Here is a 19,755-nt window from a genome sequence, read left to right on the forward strand (position 1 = left end):
TAGAGAAATGGAAATAAAAACAAAAATAAACAAATGGGACCTAATGAAACTTCAAAGCTTTTGCACAGCAAAGGAAACCATAAACAAGACCAAAAGAAAACCCTCAGAATGGAAGAAAATATTTGCAAATGAAGCAACTGACAAAGGATTAATCTCCAAAATTTACAAGCAGCTCATGCAGCTCAATAACAAAAAAACAAACCCAATCCAAAAATGGGCAGAAGACCTAAATAGACATTTCTCCAAAGAAGATATACAGACTGCCAACAAACACATGAAAGAATGCTCAACATCATTAATCATTAGAGAGATGCAAATCAAAACTACAATGAGATATCATCTCACACCAGTCAGAATGGCCATCATCAAAAAATCTAGAAACAATAAATGCTGGAGAGGGTGTGGAGAAAAGGGAACACTCTTGCACTGCTGGTGGGAATGTGAATTGGTACAGCCACTATGGAGAACAGTATGGAGGTTCCTTAAAAGACTACAAATAGGACTACCATATGACCCAGCAATCCCACTACTGGGCATATACTCTGAGAAAACCATAATTCAAAGAGAGTCATGTACCAAAATGTTCATTGCAGCTCTATTTACAATAGCCAGGAGATGGAAACAACCTAAGTGTCCATCATCAGATGAATGGATAAAGAAGATGTGGCACATATACACAATGGAATATTACTCAGCCATAAAAAGAAACGAAATTGAGCTATTTGTAATGAGGTGGATGGACCTAGAGTCTGTCATACAGAGTGAAGTAAGTCAGAAAGAGAAAGACAAATACCATATGCTAACACATATATATGGAATTTAAGAAAAAATATGTCATGAAGAACCTAGAGGCAAGATGGGAATAAAGCAACAGAGCTACTAAAGAATGGACTTGAGGATATGCAGAGGGGGAAGTGTAAGCTGTGACAAAGTGCGCGAGTGGCATGGACATATATACACTACCAAACGTAAAATAGATAGCTAGTGGGAAGCAGCTGCATAGCACAGGGAGATCAGCTTGGTGCTTTGTGACCACCTAGAGGGGTGGGATAGGGAGGGTCGGAGGGAGGGAGACGCAAGAGGGAAGAGGTATGGGAACATATATATATGTATAACTGATTCACTTTGTTATAAAGCAGAAACTAACAGACTATTGTAAAGCAATTATACTCCAATAAAGATGTAAAAAAAAAATGAAAAAATAAAAGACTTCGGAAAGTAAAAAAAAAAATCTAAATCATAGAAATATGCTCAAAATATTTGCAATTATTTGCTCACAAGTTTGGTACACCAATCAACCAATCAGCAAAAGCTATAATAATACAAGTCACATCACAATTAGGGATGAAGACAATCCGAAAGTATATGAATGAATATATGAATTTGAGGAGTCAACCTGAGAATTGTGAATGGCCAATATCAGGTTACTGAAGAAAGAATGTGATCTATGGGTAGGGAAAGAAGGCCGAATGAGAGAGACACACATACAAAGAAATACACAGCAGATACAAAAAAGGAGACACAAACACTGATGGAAGAGGGAGAGAATGACAAAGACATTAGACTGCGGTAGATGGGGTGCACGCGTGTGTGAAGGCTATCAAAGAGATATCCAGGTAGAGAGAGTTTTAGAGAAGGAGGGGGACAAGAACAGAGACAGAGAGAGGGAAATAGAAGGGGGGAAATCACAGAGGCTAAGTAAGAGTCCCAGTCAGAAAAATTAAGGAGAAACAGAGACAGGACACAGAGCATAAAGCCTACTAAGTGTCCTAGCTGTAAATGAGCAAGAATCCTTTTCCAGTCTCACTGACCAGATTAAGCCCTCCACCTGTAGAGAAGAGCTATTCAGACAAAGGAAGAAGAATGAGAAAGACCCTATTTTATATTGGGTTGGCCAAAAAGTTTGTTCAGGTTTTTCTGCAACATCTTATGGAAAAACCCAAATGAACTTTTTGGCCAACCCCAATATATAGTGGTGATTCTATGTATTTTATACATAGAGGCTATTCCTCTTACCAACAGTTCCTCAAAGTCAACTGATTTAAAAAATGAATATTCTAAACAGAAAATCTGGTCAATTACACCATTTTTTTTTTTTTTTTAACTCTGGTTTCTTAATGCCTGCTTCTTCCCCCAAAGTGCACACACCCTGCAGGTGGGTGGGAGAGACAGGCCGCAGCTCCCACTTTGGCTGGGCTGGGCACTGCTGGGAACAGCACAGGCCATGTCTGTACAAGCTCAACATATTCTCCCAGCTGGAAGGGCCCTTGCTAGTCAGCGCTTCCCAAAACTGCACTCCTTTGTCAATGGGTCTCAAATGTTGGGGGGGGGGCACCAGAACCACCAGGTGGGGCTTAGCAAAGTGTAGACTTCGGTTTCCCTCTAGGTCAGAGGCAAGGCCCAGAGGCTACCTTATTAACCAGCACCCCGAGAGCTCCTGCTCCACGTAGTCATTGGGCCACATGTGCAGGACGGCTGTGATGGTTAAAGCCATTCCTTAGTCACACACCACACCCCTCTGGAGAGGCACAGAGCCCACCAGTGCCGAACTCACTTGACCTTATCTCAACATTTCCCGAATCTGACTATAACGCTGTTTTAAAAAATGAGAATAACTAAAAAATACTGAACGTCTTTCCCTTCACATGGGGGACAAAGTCCATAGCACTTGCCACTCCAAGTCTTGCCCTTGCCTACCTTTCCAAACTCAGCTTTAAGTTTCCTGAAAGCAACAAGCTGTTTCATGACTCTGACCCCCTGCTCTCCTCTTTCCTTATTCTGTATGGTAAACTACTCCTCACAAGCCCTTAGTCAAGAGTCTTATCCTTTATGAAACTTTGACCTCTCTCCTTCTATTTCAGACTTTCAATAACTTTCTCCTCTGGAGTTCCACTGTATCACAATACTTCTATTATAGCACTTACCACATACTATTTCATTTTTTTATGTTTTTCTCCTCTACTAGACCGGAATTTCATCTCTTTATACCACTACCATCTAAAGTCAAACCTTAAAAGAAATAGACACCTGGTAATTGTTGAACGGACAGACTAATGTATCAGAGCAAAGAGGAAAGTAGATTTCACATAGGTAGACTAAGGATTAGTCTGTTACCTGTTTGGAGTTGGTTAAATACAGTTTTGCTCCAAGATTCAAAATCTGCAGCTTTACCAGATCATCTTCACCAGTGAAGCTTTTAGCCGTCTTCCTCAAAACATCAGGGGCAATTTTAGGAACTCGTTCACAGTTTTCTCCAATTAGCCAAAGAATACTTGCTCTAGCCACAGGAACCTAATATTAGAAGCAGATTATATACAAATATTACAAATAATATAATCATACTCTCCTTAATATTAACATAGAAAAGGCTTTAAATATTATAAAGGTTTTATCATCTATTAATTTATTTAACATATATCCAGGAAGTCCTCCTGTATTTATGAATTTTCTTCAGTTACCAGAAATTCTGATTAAAACTGATTTCAGAGATAATGCTTAAGAAAAGATTCATAAAGGAAAAACCACTGGTCTAGAATCTTGATTCTAACAGTGATCCACCAATTCTTGGGCTAAATCTGTCTGGCCGTGCCCATTTATTTATCATTGTTGCTGCTTCTGTGCTATAATAGCAGAAGAGTAGTTGCAACAAAGACCGTAAGGCTGAAAATATTTACTTATCTAGCAATTTACAGAAAAAGTTCGCCGACCTCTGCTCTAGCGCATTCACAAACCTCGATGCCTATATAAAAATCATCTAGGGTTATGAATAAAACTGTAGGGTTTTGGTAACAGTTCTAAGACAGTAGTTCTGTGATGGGGTCCAGGAATCCATGCTTCATGAAGCATTACAGATGATTCCGGAGACAGGTGGTCTGCAAACCACGTTTTGAGAATCTATGGACAATACAGAAAAAGGAATAGACCCATTAAAGACTATGATTCCAAATCAAAACCGTTATTGCCCTCTATGTATCTATATCTGCAGCACTGGAAATAAATAAAACTGACAAAATCATCAAGGCCTACTTATAAAATCATGAATGCTGGTCTATTATTTGGTCATCAACAATAGAAATGGGAATAAGATAAATTTGTCCAATACTGCATTTTTGGCATTATATATATTTTCAATTATCTACATTTCCATATAATTTGTTTCTTAAAAATAAATGCTCTGTTACAAATTGGAAACCTTCCACCAGCACCATTAAGACTAACATTTTATTTAGAGCATGCAAATTAGTTTTATTACTATTTGTTTATTTGTATCCTCCCCCTTTCAATATCCTTCAAAAGGAATTTGAAGGGGTATGTAAATTAGTTTCTGTGAACATTTTCACCTAGTATAGAAAATTTGCTTTTAATAATAAATGAAAAAGCCAATGGCTATCATTAAGAGGTAGCATCACAAGAAGAGATAAGACTCTTTATGAAGTCCTTTTCTAATGCCCCAAATAAAGTCCTAATGTTTTCATTATAGTTTCACAGCTGTACACAGTAAGACTGTTAAGGAAGAAAGTGAGAATGAGGACCTTTGCACAGCTAGAATTTTATCACAATATATACCACCTTGAATTCCTTCAAAACACCCATTTCAAGAAATAACATAAAATTATTAAGACACCGCTAAGTCTTTCACCAGAAGGCGAATGAGGTCATCAGAAAACTTTAAAGTATACATTTTCAAATAATGTGATAACAGTATCATCTTTAAATTAATATTAGAATAAGTTTAGTAAGAGAGAAGAAATCAGTATGCTTACATAATAAGTGTAAGTACTAACTATAAGTATTGAGTAAAATACTAAATGCTATTACAGATCTATTCACGTAGTATGATAAGACTGATATCCTTACTGTATACCGATTTCTGGAAAGAAAGAGGCTATTTCTAATGTTCCGAAGGTTACACTGCATTAAGACTTTACTCCCAATCTATTATTTTAAATTGGGCTAAAGAACAATAATTGAGTGGTACATTAAATTTTCCAGTACGAAGCAATTCAAGTTGCCTGCCATAATGAAAGGTATGTCTAAATAAGAATATATGGGCAACTTCAGATTTCAGTTATGCTAGATTTATTTTTCTTAAATATTTTATTATAAATTACCAGTATAAAAATTAGATTTCTATGACATATCACATCTGTTACCCCACTTTAAGTAATTTTCCTCTGGTTATACACTTATTTATTTATTTACTTCTTTGCAATTAAAAAGACAACCCCATAAAGGTCTAAGAGATTATTTATATTCCTATTCATTAATATATCAAGATTAAAATAATAATATTTAAATACTCTAAACATTCATAAGTCATACATTTAAAATATAACTCTTTAAAAAATTAAAAATCAGTAAGTTCTAAAGCTCACAATGAAAATCTCTAGGTGAGGGGGGTGGGTGGGCGGGGCCAGGATCATATTCAGAGAGTCTAGTACTAAGTAATAAAATTTCTATTTTAAAAACATAGAAAATGGCAACTAAGGAGCCTGCCTGCCGCAACTAAGAAGCCCACGAGCCGCAACTAAGGAGCCCGCCTGCCGCAACTAAGACCTGACACAACCAATAAAACACACACACACACACACATACACACACAAAGAAAACTTCTTCACAACAGGAAATAATATCACTATAAATATACTAATACCAATCTTTCCATGATGACATTAGAAAGCTTAGAAAACTGACAAACCCAATGTTTTTGTGCATTTGGCTGGAATCAGAATAAGATTTTCAAATTTCAGCCCTGCCTTTCTCTCCCAATTAAGTTATAAGACTCTTATTTGTACACCACTGATACTATGAATCCGTGGCCACTATTTTCAAGGATTTGAAGCAACTGAAAAAAGAGCAATAAGAAAATTAGTCGCTTTTTGTCCTTCACGGTCTTTTCAAACAGAACAAATAGGAACACGGAACTAAGGCCAAACTAATAACACACATGTATGCATATAATACTTTCATTATGAACCTTTTTTTTCAATATTTTTGAAGACAAACTGGATTGTAAATGACTTTGCCTGATTCTTTATTCTAAATGCCCTGAGCAAGTGGTTAAGTGCACTTTTTAAACCTTCTACCAGAAGGCAGTTTCCACTGCCATTTTAACCCATTAACTTGCCTGCAAAAACAAATAATGTTTGCTAGCTGACCACAACAGTTATAGAAAGACATCTAGAAAGATTTTACAGATCACTCTGTAAGCAGTTCAATTTAAAAGCTATTGTGTTACAATACCAGCTCACTGCACAATGCAACAGTGTAAAGTAAATCCTGCAAAAACATCGATTTTATTTATTTAAATTTGTCAAAGGCAAAATCAGTAGACATCTAAACAAACTGCATGCAAACAGCACATCAGACCCAATATTCTGCATGTGGACTCAATATGCATGAAAACCTGAGTGTGGATTAAGTGGGGATGGCAGGGCAAGTGTAGTTAACTTGTGAAATGGCAGGCGCTCATGAGGTAGCTGGGCACAGAGGACATAAGGCTAAGGCGCTACTTCAGTATCGCTCAGTAGTCTACCAAATAACATCTTTCAACTCTTCTTTTATAATGTGAAACCTCACCTGTCCCATTAAAGATTATGTGAAATCCTCTTAGAACAATCCTCAGGTAGTGTGCATTTTATTCTGGAAGAACTTTGCTCCCAAAGTAGTATTTACTACAAATGAAGGATACTCCAAAGGATAAAATATTCACAATCAGGGCAGTTGAGTGCCTTATCAACATAAATTATTCAATATAAATGAATTTTAAATACAGAATTAATTTAAATTTTAGTTTTCAGATTTTCAACTATGCCGCTTACATAACAAATGGAATCAACGTCTTGAATACAATAAAATCTGTGTTCTCTTTTTTAAAAAATTACATAGCTAACATCTAATGAGTTCCCACCATGTTTTACAGGCATTGTTTTTAAGTACCTTACCTGTTTTCTCAGTCAGTTATCACAAAATCCCTATGAAGTAGACTCTACCATTATCCCCACTTGATATATGAGGAAACTGGGGCACAAACAAAATAAGAAACTTGCCCAACATCTCACAGCTTGTCAGTGATGCAACTAGGACTGGAACTCCAAGTCTAGATCCAGAGTTTGCCATGGGCACTGGGCAGAGACAATGAGTGCGCTATATTCTAGGAAGAATACTGGTCAGCAAGGCAAGAAGACTGGTTCTGGCTCCTGACTGATCACATATATCATGGAGACAAACGATTTCACATCAATGAGCTTCATTTACTCATTAATCAAATGAAAGTTTATTCCTTTGCACCTGTTCTTTTGCCACACTGTGCAACGGCTCCCTTAAGGCCTCCTGCAGCTTCCCCAGAGCGAGCCTTTTTTTTCAGGGCAGATCTAGGCCATCTTCTTGACTATTCCCACACTTATGAACATGGGGCATTTTCCCACTTCCTTTTACCTCTGGTTTTATGGATAAGTAAGGTGGTCACGGTGGGAAGAGGTCTAGCTGTCACCTCGGTTCCTCCTCCTCTCAGAGGGTACATGAGCCCAGGATTTCATCCTGATAAAGTGGCTTAGGTACTGAGGGAAAACATGCTCAATAGTGTCCTCTTGTCCTCTGACACTGGTCAGATTGGCTCTTTCTAAAATCCAGGGGGTCTAGGATTTAGGTCAAATAGGCAGAGATTCAGTAAGAAAGAGGTCTCATTTAAGGCTCTCAGGCTTAATGTTAGAATCACGTGCCCACATTTAAAGGTCCTCAAGTGCTTGGTCAGATTAATAAAGCCCACTTTCTTTCCCACATGGCCATTGTTCTGTGAATAGGTCTCTTGACTGGAGCAGAGATTCTGGGCATTCACTTCTGATTTGAAGCTGTTGTTGGCTACCCCCCTCACCACATTCTTCTGGAGTAACTTGTGCCGCCAATCCCTGGCCATTTTTAGGGTTGTGCCTCACAAACCACCTTGCTTCTTTCTTCCTTGTCCCACTTCAAGCACTTCAGCTTCCTGAGGTATGTTAACGGTAAAAACTCATCACCTTTTCATTCTCCAAAAGTTCGGGGTTTTTTGCTATAGATCTGCATATAGTTTTTCTTATAATTATTTTAATCTCTTCTATGTCACAGTCCCAATTTGTCTACTTTTGCCTTCTCTCCACCTTATCAGAATCAGGAGGGGTTTTCTACTTTATTGTCTTTCCAAAGGACCACATTTAAGATGTACTTATCAATTTCAACTATCTTTATTTGGGATTCCATTTTACACAATCATCTCTGATCCCTCTTAGGTTTCTATGCTTTCTTTCACTGTTATTTTTCAAATGTCTCAGGACAAATATCAAATTCTCTTATTTTTGGTCTATTTACTTTAAAAATGGTGACAGTTATAGCTTTAGCCATGCCCCACACATTTTGAAATAAAGTATTTTCTTTTTCTGTGCTTTTTGGAAAGCCTGTATTTTTTTTCTTTAAACTTTAATTTAAAAGTGTATTTCTGGGCTTCCCTGGTGGCGCAGTGGTTGAGAGTCCGCCTGCCGATGCAAGGGACACGGGTTCATGCCCCGGTCTGGGAAGATCCCACATGCCGCGGAGCAGCTAGGCCCGTGAGCCATGGCCACTGAGCCTGCGCGTCTGGTGCCCGTGCTCCGCAACGGGAGAGGCCACAACAGTGAGAGGCCTATGTACCGCAAAAAAAAAAAAAGTGTATTTCTTGCTTCACAACTGCTCTGGTACCATTATAAAATATTTAATTCTTATGTTATTGCTTAGGGTTAAAAAATATAAAAGCTTTAAGTTTACTTTATGTCTAAGTAAATGATTTTTTGTAAATGTTCTATGGATACATCCATAAAAGTGGGTATTATCTGTTCAAGAGATATAAGATTTTAGCTATATTTACTATATCAAGTATTGATTCTGTTATTTAATGTCTCTATGTCCTTACATCTACATCTTACTTAAAAATCTGTGAGGTATATCTAATTCGAGACAAGCATATTAAAGTCACCCACCAAAATTGTATTTTATCTATTTCTCCTTGCATTTCCAATAGATTTTTCATTTACATATTTATTTGGTTGCCATATTTTTTATGCACATAGGTTTATGTTTCTTAATTTCTTTGTAAATTGGGCCTTTTTTTTTTCATTTTATAATGTTCCATTTTATCCTGTTAAAAGACTTTAATTAATTTTAAATTCTTGTTGGTATTCACTTAATGTCTTTTTCCCTACTTTCTTACTTTCAACCTTTATCACTTTGATTATGGTGTTTTAATTATAAATGGCCTCAATCTGGCTTTTGTTTTTCATTCCAATTTGAAAGTCTGTCTTCTAATGAGAGAATGCAATCCATTCATATTCAGAGTAGGATGTATTTGATTTTTACTCTTCCATCTTACTTCTTGATTTTAACTGTTCCATTTTAATTTTTAAAAATTTATTATTTACTTTACATTTTGCTTTTCTTTTTTCCTTTTGTGAATTTGGAATTCCCACCATATTTTGTATTCCACTAATAGTTATCTTCTATCTGACAAAAACAGAAAAACAAGCTTTGCTATATAGATTTGTGAGAAAGTATGTACTTGGCTAATATTCCAACAACTGCCGTAGAGAAAGTCGATGCAATCAAACATTTTCCTGAGCCCCATACAGGGACATAATCAAATACAACAAATTCTTCTTCCAAGAAAGTCTGTGGTTTGCTTGATATGGGTCTTATATGCTGCCACAGGTTTCATGTATAAGCAGCTGCATTCTCCTGAAAGCCCTAACACTCCCTTGCCTTTGCGTCTTCCTTTCTAACAAGAGCAGAACAAGCTTAAAAGCACAAGTTTTAACTAAATTCTGCACAAGATGATGGGGAATACAGAACTCCACATTCCTATTTCTTTCTCATAACCAGACACACATTTCTCCATCATTCTTTATACACAAGGAATTAACTGTTTTCCCTATCAAAACCCACTGTTTTCACCCTAAGTTAAGCTATTTTCACCTATTTTTTAAACAAAATTCACATTTTATTTAGGTTGAAATAAACTATACAAAATTGATTTTCTTCACCAAAAATAACAGCAATATTTTCTGCATTATTCCTAGATAAACTACAAAACACTTATTTTTGTAGTTTTTCTAGGTTTTGCTTGTAAATCAAGATGAGGCAGTAGATACAGTCTTGGAAAAAAACCAAGAAAACAAACAAATTGGTTGTCAGTATCCATGGCCTCTGATCCTGTCTTGCTCATGAAACAGAAGTGTTCAAAAAGCTTATGAGGATGTAGGCTCAATAAAGGAATAGAACGCAAACAGCAACAACCAGATGTGGAACAACAATGGCAGGCTCTTCCATTCAAACTTTAACTATAATTTGTTCCTTTAACTTCATTTGATAAAGACAGAATCTACACTGAAATTCTTGTTTGGCGAGCTCACACATTTCTCTTACAGTCTGATAATTTTCTTAACTGTCCCTTACGGATTTTTAACAGCATACTTAAAACTCCTACCTAGATTCAAAGGTCAGTCATGAGGTTCATTGTAACATTTTATAAAATGTATTCCTTCCTCCCATACCTCCTCAAAATTTATTTCTTCAAAGAACTGATAACTCAATCCCTGACAACTGGATCCACAGCGATAAATATTATGTCTAAAATGACTTAACTAATACAATTCCAAAGTGCCATTAGCAGAGATCACACAGAGTGTAACGTGGTACTTTCAATGCTATCTTCTGGAAGAACAGTTAGGTCTCCAAAGCATGGGAGTTCAAACGGGCCATTTAAACAGGCGGATTATCAATGACTAATGTACTCAATGGGAGGCCTACAGATCAAGATATTCAGTGATTAAGTGGCCTACGTACACCTTACAACTTTTCTGTAAGATATTTTCAAATTTCTGACAGATTTTTTCAACTATCAAATATAAGAGAAAGCCTATTTTAAAAGTCTCTTAGGTATTTTCAATGGTTTCTGAATTATCTGTAGGGAGCTCTGACTTACTTGTATAGAGTTTGATATATGTATCCACCATTAAATCCAAATGGTGTTTTATATCAAAATTTATGTTAAGCAAAGCCAAGTTACTTGACCTTTGGTCTGTCAAAGTGTTCCTCAGGTATGCTTTGAGATGATTTCGCCCATTTTCATAGCATTCATTCTCAACCTTTGTCACAGGAAGAATACGTAGGACCTTCAGCAATGCATAAACATTAGGGAAAAACTCGATGTCTGGCAGATGAAGGGCTTCATAAATAGTGGATGGAAGTTCTATATGTTTCCCTCTGTGTTTCCACTTGATTCTCCAACAATGCATCATGCTCCTCTGATGTATTGAATTTGAGCTGTCCCATGACAGAGGGTACCAGAGATAAGCATTTAAGAGCTTTGAGGTGCTGTTCTGAGAATATATCTTTCAGTTCCTGAATAATGTGTTTCACTGTTGGAACACTTAAGAGTTTATAGTAACTCGCAGAGGTTAGCTGAGATTTCAGGTTACTGTACTGAGCTCTGCGAAATTTCCCTGGGAGTTTCATCTGAATATCAAGTTTGGTTGCCAAATTTGTGGCTTCCTCGAACTAAAATTCATGATAAACTTCGATATTTTCCACCACTTCATTTAGTGAATGCAGCACTGCAGTCAAACTACTGGCTGCAAAGAAGGCATCAGAGGTTTGCCCCTGAAGATTTTTCCCAAAGGCTCTTGTAAAAGATAGAACATTTTTAAGAACAACAATGGTAACAATGAAATCAAAATCTGTTACCACACTACAGAGTACAAACGCTTGGCCAGCTATACAGTTATTCCATCTAACATTTGTGTCACTAATTATACCATCTAAACACGAAACAAGTGCTGGTAGGAGGTCCACTAAGATTCCAAACGCATCATGCCTGCCTGTCCACTGAAAATAGCAAATTTCCTTCAGTTCTTTGCCCCTTTCTTCACTGTTCTGAAAGAGGACAGAAATTACATTGTAAAGCTCTAAAAGCAGTTGTGGTGACTGATGGAAAAAAGAACAAACTTCCTCAATTGTTCCTAATGCGACAGACACTCCCGTAACAGGCACTGATTTTGCCAACGACATATTTAAGGCACAGGAAGAGCAGAGTGTGTAGATAGCTTGGGGATATTTCTCTAAAAGTCTAGAAGCAACAACTTACACTTTGGAAGAAAATCCACTGGACACAATGTAAGCCTGGCCACGACAGTACTCCACGTTTAATCCCCACTTCTCAGTTATCGTAGTGTGAAATTTCACAGCCAAAATTTCTGCATCGGCTTCATAAGGCAGGAAGCCCACAAATTCCTCTCTCAGGTTGTGAGCTTCGTCAACAAACCTCACCAACACAGGCAGGTGCTCTTCCTCTGCTATGTCCACCACATCATCAGTGACGATGGAAAAGAAGTGAGAGTCTCACTTCCCTGAGGGTTTCTTCCCGAATGCAGCTCTCACAGATCTCTAGCATCTGTTTTTGCTGTGTTTTCAAACAGAACAATGTGTTAACTGCCATTGTCTCAAAGCGCTTTCTCAGAACCTCTTCACCAGAACTGATCCGGCACTCCAGCAGTGCCTGAAGGTTATCAGGAATAAAGAGACCTTCTGGGATTTCATCAGCTTCATGTCCATCCAGAGGTATGTTCTGTTTCCCCATAAGAATTAAAATTTCAAATAAAGATTTTAAGTATTCTTTGTTTTCCTTCTCTTCAAGGGTTAAAGGTAAAATGTCTTCATCCTGCTCTTCACCCCCTTCTTCTGCACTGGGGTCCTGAGCATTGCTGTTGTTTATTTCCTTATGTTTTGGTTCCTGTTCAAAAGTTTCATCAATTTTCTTCTGTTTCAGTGTTCTGATTTCATCTTCACTCAATTCTTTTATTCGTTTTTTCTGTGTCTGTGTGGATTATTCAAATGGTTGGTAAGATCAAATATTGTTGGTATTGCATTATCTCGAAGAACTGCCCTGTAAGGACTAGTTCTACGGATCATATAAGTCTCAAAGTGTTTGGCACACAATCGGTAATGTTAAATTAGTTGATCAGGCGTTTTAACTTCTAAGTCGGCTCTCCTACAATTCTCCACTAACTTCTAGCATCTGGCTGGATCCCGCGGGAACCTGAAAAAGGCCAGGTCCGACTGCGTGCTCTTCCACGTGCAGCTGGGGGCCATGCAGAAACTCCGCATCCTTGTCTGCCCGCTGGCCGGCCCAGCCCTCCCCTCCCCCTTCCTCAGGCAGCCCGCCTGCCCGTCGGGGATGGGGAGGGGAGACAGGCCGGTGTGGCAGGAGGTGGGGGGGCACCTTACTACTTTTTAAACACAAGATGAGAATATGAAAATAATTTCACTTCTCTCCCCTCTCTTCCTCCCATGAGACCTTCAAAACACATTTATTCCACCCCAATCCCACCCTACCCCTAGATTTTCTAAGATTGTTCAATATTTTTAGTTCCAGATTATTAGAATTTCCCTTATATTGTGGCCCTTCTTTTTCAAGAGTTCTCAGCACTTTTGTTAGACATTCCTAGTCTATCTTTATACATTCTAATTATGTGTATAAATATATACATATATTTGTGTATCTCTATTCTTTGATTTCCCCAAACTAGAGTTCACTGCTGTGGTTCATTAGTTCTTGCTTAGAAAAGTGGTTCTTACTAGATGATGTAACACTTGTCTAAAAGGTATCTAAATACCTGTAGGAGTATTTGTGATTGTTACAATGATTAAAAATACTACTGAAATTTGATGCTTGGTACACAGGGACGCTGGATGTCTATCTCAGTAGACTTGAGGAAAAGATTTTACCCTCCTATCTCCCATCAATAGATCACTGACAAATAATGTCAAACATTTGTTCCACGTATGGGCAAATATGGACTAATCTAATGCCTAATTTCTCAATGATTTAGGGGAATCAAAAGGAAACAACAATAAAGTCCTGGCCAGGTCAGTGAGTAGGCAAGTGAATTGAATACAAAAAAGAGAGACTAGAAATGGAAAACAGATACAGCATGATGTATTGGTTAAGAAAGCAGACCTACTAGCTATGTGACCTTAGGCAAGTTACTTAACCTCTCTGTGCCTCAATTTTCTTTTATGTAAAATATACAGAATAGAACGTACCTTTCAGAGTTGTTATTAAAATTAATGATTTATATTTTTAAGGTGCTTAGAATAGTGCCTGGCATATGATTAGCACTACAGGAGTTATGTTAAATAAATTAGTAAAATAGAATTGAAGCAACAAGGATGCTTACTAAATTCAAACCTTATCATTAAGTCCGTCTTCCTCAAAAACTTTAAATATAGCCACGACATAATTACAGCTTACACAAAGCTCTGTTTTAAGTGTTTCAAATATGTTACTCATTTATTCCTCGCAACAGATCTATAGTTATTAGTACTACGGTTCCCATTTTACAGAGAAGAAAACTAGAGCAGGGAGAAGTCAAGTATTGCTTAAGATCACAAAGCTAGTAAAAGGCAGAGACTAAATTTGAACACAACTCATCTGGTTTTCAAATCCACTCTCTTAGCCTCTCATACACAGTTTTTGTAATAAGTCCTGACTTTGATGATTAATCAACAATAACAGTAGATATGAAGACAAAGAACAGTGGTGAGAATGTGGTAGAAGATCAGATGCTAAGTGACCCTGTGAGTATTATTCTTAGCTTTAAGATAAATGTGTAACTGCCCTGCAAGCTTTAATAACACTCTGAAGGAAAGAAAACTTTGCCACTAGAGAGATTAAAAATTGGTCCTGACTAGTACGCTCCAAACCTAGCCATCTATTACCTTTAACTATACAAATATGATCCCTCTGAACAGACTCTGAGTATAGATTACCCCATCTTCAAACAAGGAAGAAGGGTGACCCTTGCACAACACGGGTTTGAGCTGCATGGGTCCACTTACATGCAGATTTTTTTTTTTCCCAAAAAACATACAGTCGCAGGTTTTGCATATGCAGATTCAACCAACCTGGATCAAAATTTCCACCCCCGGTTGGTTGAGTCTGTGGATGCAAAACTTACGAATATGAGGGCTGGCTGTAATATACTGCCCCCTCCTTAAACTACAACCCCTCTAGTTAGGAACATTAGCTGTCAAACTAACCAACATTCAAGGGACAGGCAGAGCAAAAGACAAACACAATGGAGAAGAGTTTGAAGAAAAACCAGACAGAAGCAATGGAGAGAATGTCTCAAAAGGGAAGCAGTGGTCAGCGAAATCAAATGCTAATGAAAGATCAAGAAAGATGTGGACAGCAAATTATCCACTGGATTTAATAAAAGGAGATAGTCAATGACCTTGCAAAAGGAGAAGTAGTGGAGTGTCAAAATCAGACTGTGGTAAAGCAATTATACCCCAATAAAGATGTTTAAAAAAAAAAATCAGACTGTGATGGGTTGACGAGTTGAAGGTAAGGAAATAAAATTCTTTTCAGGTAATTCTTCCAAAAACTTTAGTTCTAAAGGAAGAAGAGAATGAAATAGGACACAAATAACAATAACAGCTAACACACGGTGCTGTGTGCCAGGCAATGTTCTAAGAGCTTTATATTTCTTAACTAACACAATACTTTCAATAACATAGGTTCTTTTACCCTCACCATTTTATATTGGTGGGCAAAGTGATGGGCAAAGTGAAGTATAGCGATATTAATGTAAGGACATGTAATGTGACAGAACAAAAATTAATATTTATTTTTAAATTTAATTTAATTTTTAAACAACTTCAGATGTATAGAAAACTTACAAGAAGAATAAAAGGAATTTCTGAATACCCTTCACCCACATTTCCCAAATGTCAACATTTTACTACATTTGCTCTAGCTTTCTACATATACAAACATATTTTGGTTTCCAAATCACTCAAAGTTGTAGATATGCCCTAATACTCTGAAATACTTCAGTGTAAACTTCCTAAAAAAAGGAATGCTCTTATATAATGAACACAGTAGAATTATTTAAAAACCAGGAAACTGAACACTGAACCGATACTATTAACTATTCTAAAGATTTTATTGAGATTTTTCCAATTATCCCTATAAAATCCTTTATAGCAAAAGAAAATCCAAAATTATGTTACATAGAGTTGTCATATCCTTCTAATCTCTTTTAACCTGCAAAACTCCTGAGTTTTTCTTTCCATTTTATGATATTAGCATTTTTAAAGACTGTAAGACAATTACTTTGTAGAATACCCTCATTTGGTTTTGTCTCATGATTAGATTCAAGTTATTCACTTTTGGCAGGAATTCAACAGACTTGATGCTGAGTTCTATTCGGTGTATCTTACCAGAAGGTACATAATCCCATTTCTGGCAATGATAACAATGTTCATTTGGTTCAGGTAGTGTCTGCTAGGCTTCTCCATTGTAAGGTCAAAAGTCAATAATTTGCCCTTTCAAATTAAGAATAACTTATGAGGTTATTTATACCTTGAAACTATGCAAATATCCTCTTACTACTCAAGTTTTCACCCCCTAGTTTTCAGCATTTGTTAATGATTCTCGCGTGAATCAATTACTGTTGTGATGGCTATTCTAATTCCATTTTTTTTTTTTTTTTTTTTAAATTTTTCGGTACGCGGGCCTCTCGCTGCTGTGGCCTCTCCCGTTGTGGAGCACAGGCTCCGGACGTGCAGGCCCAGCGGCCATGGCTCACGGGCCCAGCCGCTCTGCAGCATGTGGTATCCTCCCGGACCGGGGCACGAACCCGTGTCCCCTGCATCAGCAGGCAGACTCTCAACCACTGCGCCACCAGGGAAGCCCTCTAATTCCATCCTTTGTTCTTCTATAATTATTAGTTGTTTTTGCATTGTAAGGAAGAACTTCCCTTCCTCCTTACTCATTCATTAATTCATTCATTCAAGTGTGGATTCAGAGATTCTTACCCTATTCAATAGGTTATAATCCTTTTACCATCATTTATTTTGTTGCTCAAATTAGCCAGTAGGGGCTCCTTTAAGCTGGCTCTTGTATCTTTCTGACACGTCTCTACCATTCTGTGAGCACTGTCTTGTTTTTATGGCCCAACAAGATGTTCCAAGATTATCTTCTTTCCTTGCCCTAGCTCAGAAATCAGCCATTTCTCTAAGGAGCCCTGGTTCCTTTAAAAAATGCTGAATGGAATTTAAAAACCAAAGTCCACCATAAAAGGGGATGCAGTACTACATTCTACAACATGCGTGAACCTTGAAAACACTCTAAGTGAAAAAAGCCAGACAGAAAAGGCCACTTATTATATGATTCCATTTGTATGAAATGTCCAGAATAAGCAAATCCATAGCGACAGAGAGCAGATTAGTGGTTGTCAGGGGCTGCAGTAACGGGAGGATCAGGAGTTTCACGTTAGGAACTTGATTTTAGGGATGATGAAAACGTTCTGGAATTACAGAGTGGTCATGGTTGCACAACCTTGTGAATATACCAAAAACCACTGAGTTATGTACTTAAAAGCGTGAATTTTATGGTATGAAATTATACCTCAATTAAAAAAAAAAACCCAAGATCTGGGCACTAGGTGTGCTCAGTGGTACTGGGGTTTTTATTGCATGTAGGTCCTCTTAAAGGACAGCATTAGGAAACAGATGTTTGTATACTCATGTACAAATTCATATGTGTACATACAAATGTGTGTAGACACACACATACATGCATATACACTCCAACACATCTAGCTATCTATAGAAAAACCCATGAAGTTCACATTGATATCTCCAATTCCAAGCCAATACTGCAGTATTTATTGTATCCTTCCCTTTTTTCAGATTTGTGATTCCCTTCCACAACAGTGTGGAATCTTAGAACAAGGAGAGTTCAGCTCTCTTCACCATTATACTTCAGTATGTCTGTTTATTTTAACAAAACTATAATTTACTGAATAAAATTCAGCTGAATTGGTACTAAAAGCAAAGATCTCTTAATTGGTACTCACAGTGATACTGTCCAAGAGTTTGGCCATATGTTTAATAATTTCACCATGTTGTATGGGTTGCATTTGCAGTAATTTCTTAATAACAACCACACTTTCAGCAACAACTATTTCTGAAAAAAAAATTCACATTATGCATATTAAATATGTATAATTCAATTCAAACTCATTATTCTTGGTAAAATGTAAATTTAAATTAGCAAAACATTCTACATGTCTTAAATGACTAGGTGAAAACTATAACCATGAGTGTACATCTAAATTTTGGGGGTGAACCTTCAACTAAAGTAGGAGAGTAAAAAAATAAATAAATAAAAATAAAGTAGGAGAGTATACTTTAATTTCTAACTTCTGTTGCTGTCTCCTAGCTTCTGATATCCCTTTCTAATCTCTGCTTCTTTAATTCAGAAAAGCAAAGTGAGGTTAGATTACACAATCACCATAATGTTCAACTGTCTTTGACATTTAATCACAGCTCTCAAATACTGTTCTTTGATTCCTAGCAGTTATATAGTGGTAATCAAATACTTAGAATCTACATAACATTTTTTCAATTCTAAAGAAAATAGCAAACTTTAAAAAAATTCCTTAAGTGGTATGTCTAGAAAAGTGAGTATCACGTATTATTAGCAGTAGGAAAGGTGTTACTATAGAAATAGCTAGAAAGGGTGGGCTTGTGAGCTAAACCGTTTCCATTTGATGCATGAATCCACTCTCTGCATTTCTTGGCCCAACTCTGTGCCCTTAGAGGCTGACTTCTGTGGACTGTATCAACCAGATTCCTTTGTCCCTCATTTACAGGTATGTTTAGCCAATAGGAAGCACCAGCAAGAAATCAGGGGGCAGGAGAGAATATTTATTATCCTGGATCCCTCTCCTGCCAGACCTCCCTGGCAGTGCTAGCATTCCTCTATTGAAGGTTTCAGTTCCTATGAGTGGCTCTCTCCTTCAGGGTCTGTTAAGTGTCCCGACCCCTCAAACCGCTTCACTTCAATTCTACATATGGTAAAGGCTTCCCACCTTGCTACCCTGCGAGCCCCAGGGTGTTACAGTATACCTTGTTGGTTTCCCTTAATCCCACCACAATTTATAAACAAACAGTTCCTTCATTAAATTCTCTTCAATTGTCCCTTTTAAGTCATCTGTTTCTTGCCAGGGCCTTAACTAATATAGTAATTGGTACTAGGAGTGGCTCTAGGAAGCAGATCCTCAAATTGGGATTCTGAGATTGAGTTATCACAGGCTAACCACTGGTCCAGAGTTACGATTTTAGTGGCGCCGGTAGAGAAATGTCATAAACTAGTAAGAGCACCTGACCTAATGGAATGAATCTTATATAAATGATTACTAACATTACTGATGCCAAAGAAATACACCAACACTGCCTTTACTTATTATTCTGGCATTTTTATTAACTGAGATTCATGGATATTAGAGATTCCCCAGGGAAACACATAGGTTTATTTTAATATTATTCTGGAAATATACCATGACTTGTGTTTTGTTACCCTTTTTCTCTGAAATACATTTTCTTATCTAGCCCCATTTAAGTATATAAGCAAAAGTTTTTATCATTCTAATTATTATTAAACATATGTACTTCATATTATATATATGTGTGTATATACATACATACATACACACACACACACACACACACACACACACACCCCTCTTTCTCCCTGAGAATGATACATTAATATTTCATAATGTTTCAGTTTACAAAATGATATATTTCTTTTTAATTCTCACAATAACATGTGGTAGGTACCTTATTATCATCATCTTAAAGATGATGTAAGAGAAGTGCACTGAAGAATTCAAACTCAGAACC

The 19,755-nt window shown here is 37.1% G+C and overlaps 1 protein-coding gene and 1 pseudogene across 6 annotated transcripts in view; both read right to left on the reverse strand.

Moving 5' to 3' along the window:
- Window positions 1-19,755, reverse strand: part of AP3B1 (adaptor related protein complex 3 subunit beta 1) — a 276,078-nt gene that overhangs the window by 122,543 nt on the left and 133,780 nt on the right. For all 6 annotated transcript variants that reach the window (XR_009539505.1, XR_009539506.1, XM_060143161.1 and 3 more), the window contains exons 14-15: window positions 17,925-18,034; window positions 3,115-3,291 (exon numbers count right to left, since the gene is read on the reverse strand). Coding sequence is in view for 4 of the 6 variants with exons in the window: in XM_060143161.1 (XP_059999144.1) it covers window positions 3,115-3,291; window positions 17,925-18,034 (287 nt within the window). In the remaining 2 variants the exon portion in view is untranslated. The remainder of the gene's footprint in view (window positions 1-3,114; window positions 3,292-17,924; window positions 18,035-19,755) is intronic.
- LOC132518119 (52 kDa repressor of the inhibitor of the protein kinase-like) lies at window positions 10,935-13,164 on the reverse strand (annotated as a pseudogene).

Source organism: Lagenorhynchus albirostris, chromosome 3 (assembly GCF_949774975.1).
Source record: "Lagenorhynchus albirostris chromosome 3, mLagAlb1.1, whole genome shotgun sequence".
Lineage (NCBI taxonomy): Eukaryota > Metazoa > Chordata > Mammalia > Artiodactyla > Delphinidae > Lagenorhynchus > Lagenorhynchus albirostris.